This window comes from Augochlora pura, unplaced genomic scaffold (genome assembly GCF_028453695.1).
Source record: "Augochlora pura isolate Apur16 unplaced genomic scaffold, APUR_v2.2.1 APUR_unplaced_1510, whole genome shotgun sequence".
Lineage (NCBI taxonomy): Eukaryota > Metazoa > Arthropoda > Insecta > Hymenoptera > Halictidae > Augochlora > Augochlora pura.
Genome location: NW_027581563.1, coordinates 1 through 4103, shown reverse-complemented (window position 1 = coordinate 4103; position 4103 = coordinate 1). Strand labels below are relative to the sequence as shown.

The following is a 4103-nucleotide window of genomic DNA, read 5'->3' as shown; positions in this document are numbered from 1 at the left end:
GCGTAAAAAGGAATACGATTTACAAAAGGATTAATATTCAGTATATAAGAGAATCCATTTTTGTATAAAAATATTGCATAAAATGCATAAAACTGATCTAATGCGCAAATATTTAGTTTGATACCTCGACGTCTGCAAAATCTTCTGATAATCATGTAAGAGATCACGGCTGCTAAAACGTAAATAACGCTAAAAATTCCTGCTATCACTCCGTAACCTTCGACGTTGAAAATGTGAAAATCATGCTTGTCAAGGTTTACTGTGTAATCGCAACCCGCTGGACAATCGGTACAGCTACATGCTGACAAACCCTGCATTAATTTGTGAAATATAATAATTGTATGTAGCATTTAGTGATTGACTATATGCATCATCTCTCAACATCGAAGTTGCTATAATTCGAAATAAACGTGTTGCTTTCTTGAACTTACATTGGTTCTATCACTGCATGGTTTCGTTGGTTCATTCCAGAAGCTGTTGTTAGGGATAAAATTGATCTCGAAAGCAATGAAATCGTTTGCACGTGGATCACCTTGGTACTCGTACCATCTGCAGCAAGAATATTGAGACAACTTTAGTACTCTAAGATATTAAGCGTATCGAATTCTACATAAACTTTAAAATATTATATCCATGCTATTTTTATAAATAATTCTAGACATAGAGAAATCTATATTTTTGGAAAAATGACCACGAAAAGATAATGTTATCACTACACGGGCTAGTGGTAACAATTGACTTTTACTCTGAGGACATTTTTTCATACAAACATATATAATCAACCCTGTATTTTACGTAGAGGATGGGAGTAAGTTTTTATTTAATTATTCTAGATTAAAGCTAATAAATGGGCTTGATTTACATTAATTACTAACCCATAACTCTGTTTCTTTGATTAATTGAAACTTATTAATAGTTGTAAAAAGATATGATTTACGAATGCAAGTATGTATATCAATTACATTTCGATACGTACTTCTTCGCTGAGCAACCCTTGGCACCGTTAGCTCCGCATGCCAATTCCATGGCTAAATTTCCACTTGCCGGGTGAACGATATTTTTACAAGACTCGTAAGTACTATTCATATATTCTTCCGGAACATGTGCCTAAGACAATAAAAGTATATAGTATGAACTTTTCTGAATGCAGTTCCGAAAATTATTGCGATGGTTACTGTCTTTTAAAAATATTAAGTTGGGGAAAAAGAAATCCATTATTTTTTCGGTAGACGACTGTAGTGATCGATATTTGTTAAAGTATCGATCAAACAGTTTCAGACTGGAAAGGAATCATTTATTATGAATTGCTTCCATATGGTCAAACACTAAATTCGGATCTTCTCTACTGTCAATAACTGGACCGTTTGAAGGTAGCAATTGATCAGAAACGGCCAGAATTGGCCAACAGGAGAGGCGTTGTGTGCCATCAAAGTAACGCCAGGCCACACACATCTATAGTGACTCGTCAGAAAAATCAGGAGCTTGGCTGGGACGTTTTGATGCATCCACCATATAGTCCAAACCTGGCACCAAGGGATTGCCATGTTTATCTTGCATTGCAAAACTTCCTTAGTGATAAGAAATTGGCATCGAGAGAAGATTGTGAAAGTCGATTACAAGAGTTTTTCGCTAATAGAGGCCAAGACTTCTACGAGAGAGGCATTATGAAGGTACCTTTAAAATGGTAACAAATTATAGAACAAAACGGTGCATATTTACCTAAATCGGACAATCGGATACATGTTAAATAAATTCTTAAAGTTCACGTAAAAATAATGGATTTCTTTCTCCCCAACCTAATATTTTAACAATGGCAACTAAAATTTTGAATGCGTTTCTCGTAAAACTACTCCCTTAAAATGAAAGACCAATCGTCACTTATTGACCTCGAGTTCGTAACACACTGCAGACCTTTATGCATTTATGAAATGTGCTGATTTTAAACACTAAACCTACCGAACACTAAAAGTGGATGAGCTAAATAAAGAAGAAAATAAGAAGAAGACGTCATATAAACGGAGGCTCAAAAATGATTTATTTAAAAACTAACCACATTCCTGTTAGGGTTCATCATGCTACTCATTCTGCAGTCCGAAAATCAGTTTGAATAATTATGTAGCAAATATATTTAATGAAACTTTATTGTCTTTAAGCAGTAATCGAAATCTATGGAATGAAACTTGTTTATTGATACCAGCTCGAATCTAGCATACATGTTGTATAACGAAATGTATACATTTGTACATATAAATTGCAATACTTATGTACATAAATAATGTATAATTACATAAATAAATATATATGTTGCATAATAAAATGGCATGAAGAGGAGCATACACGGCAACAATGAACTCTTTGCTATTTTCCTTCTTTACTAAACACTTAAACTAAATTCTGTCACTTAACAGACTATGAAACATTTACACACGTATCACTCGTAATGCTTAACCGCCTACACGCTTACATTGATTGTAATAGTTAACATTTTGAACATCCCTTGCATTAAAAAATATTTGAAGGATATCTTGATAAACAGTAATTTAATAATTTTGTTAGTCTGTATTTCATAGATTTTCAAATGGCATGATTAAATGTTGTACAGTATAGCTAAAAAACTCAAGATGAGCTATATATTTTAATAAAAAGGAAAATAGAGTAGGAAGAAAAATTAAGGTCTGTGCGTTGAACTCGTTCCCATCTATAATAAATCCGCAGTATAGTTATTAATAGAATACAAATATTTATTTTTCCCTTCAGCGACAGATCTTGTATGCTTAGCTAATATTTTGTTCATAAATACAGTAAATTCTGTCGAATTATTCCTGAGCTTGCAAACAAAAATTTACGAACAGGAGATATTATTCAGGAGAAAAAGGGGTACCTTTATTCGAATCTCGCGATTCGTTCTTATAGTAGCTGATGATCAACATCTATAAAAACGAATCGCGAGACTCGAATAAACGTATCCCTTTTTCCAAAATTGTTCATTTTTGGTAACAAGCCGAGGGACAATTCGAGAGAATTTACCGTATATGCTTCTCATACGAATGGCAACGTTAGCTTACCTCGATTTTCGACACATATGTACCGACGGTATTGGTCTTAGTTTCAATTACTCGTAGAAATTGGCTTTGCTTAGGACTGCAGGACATATCGCATATCAATTTGTATGTGTTTTGTACGCACGTTGGACACCTGCCAAAGATACCTTCGATCATCTTCATCTGTCCGACCAGTGTTTTCATATTTTCGGTGTCGCAGCATAACTCTGGCTTGTCTAAAAGAAATATGAGATCGAACCGAAGTCATTCTGAAATTCCTAAAGATTTTCTATTCCTGCGTATTTAGCTATTGCCTTGTGTTTGTTTACATGAATCGTAATCAATATGAAAAAATGTGGTTGCGTAACAATTATTATTTCGATTGTAATATTCTCAATTATAAATGATATATAGTTATAGGTGACCGAAATTTTGTTTTCGTTGTACATAACAATTATTAATGAAGGAAGCGCATAGCTAACTAAAGGAGCTAAAAATGACCTTGAACCGATTTAAACGGTTAATGTATCGTTCGTTAGAGCATGAATAAAAACCGCTTCGGGTAAATTTTAAACCCTCTATCGTGGCCAGGGACACATTTATAGCGTATCATCGGTTTAACGGTTCCCAATCGATTTTCCTTATTTAAACGTATGCAAAACTTTATGACAAAAATATGACGTAACGTGGATATTGGTGTGCATTTTTGCGAATTGCTTCAGATTTTTAAGTTGATAATTCTAGTTGTATAAAACGAAATAAACGATTTTAGTCTATAAAACAAAAACAGATTTTTTATAAAAGTAGTGCCGAAACCCCCAGGTCAAACTTTTTATAGCAATAATGTTTGGCCCTAATCGTTGTTCCACAGGTCGATGTACACCCGACATTAATCATTATTTTCCACATTGACCGATACGATTCGGTCTGACAATATTACAGATAACATTACAGGTAATATTATAGGTAACATTATTAATGTGGGGTGTGGGATAAGAGCGTTTGGGTTATGCGATAGTGGGATCGAGTGAGGCAGAGCGAAAGAGTATGAATGTGTGTGTG

General features: G+C 34.0%; 1 protein-coding gene across 1 annotated transcript; it reads right to left on the bottom strand.

Annotated features, from left to right (window-relative positions):
* Nucleotides 1-124: 124 nt before the first annotated feature.
* Nucleotides 125-3277, bottom strand: LOC144477496 (NPC intracellular cholesterol transporter 1 homolog 1b-like; the record flags this gene model as incomplete). Its single annotated transcript, XM_078195220.1, has 4 exons — nucleotides 125-311; nucleotides 432-549; nucleotides 977-1107; nucleotides 3066-3277. Coding segments are annotated over 4 exons (648 nt in total), but the record flags the coding sequence as incomplete, so codon positions are not given.
* Nucleotides 3278-4103: the final 826 nt, after the last annotated feature.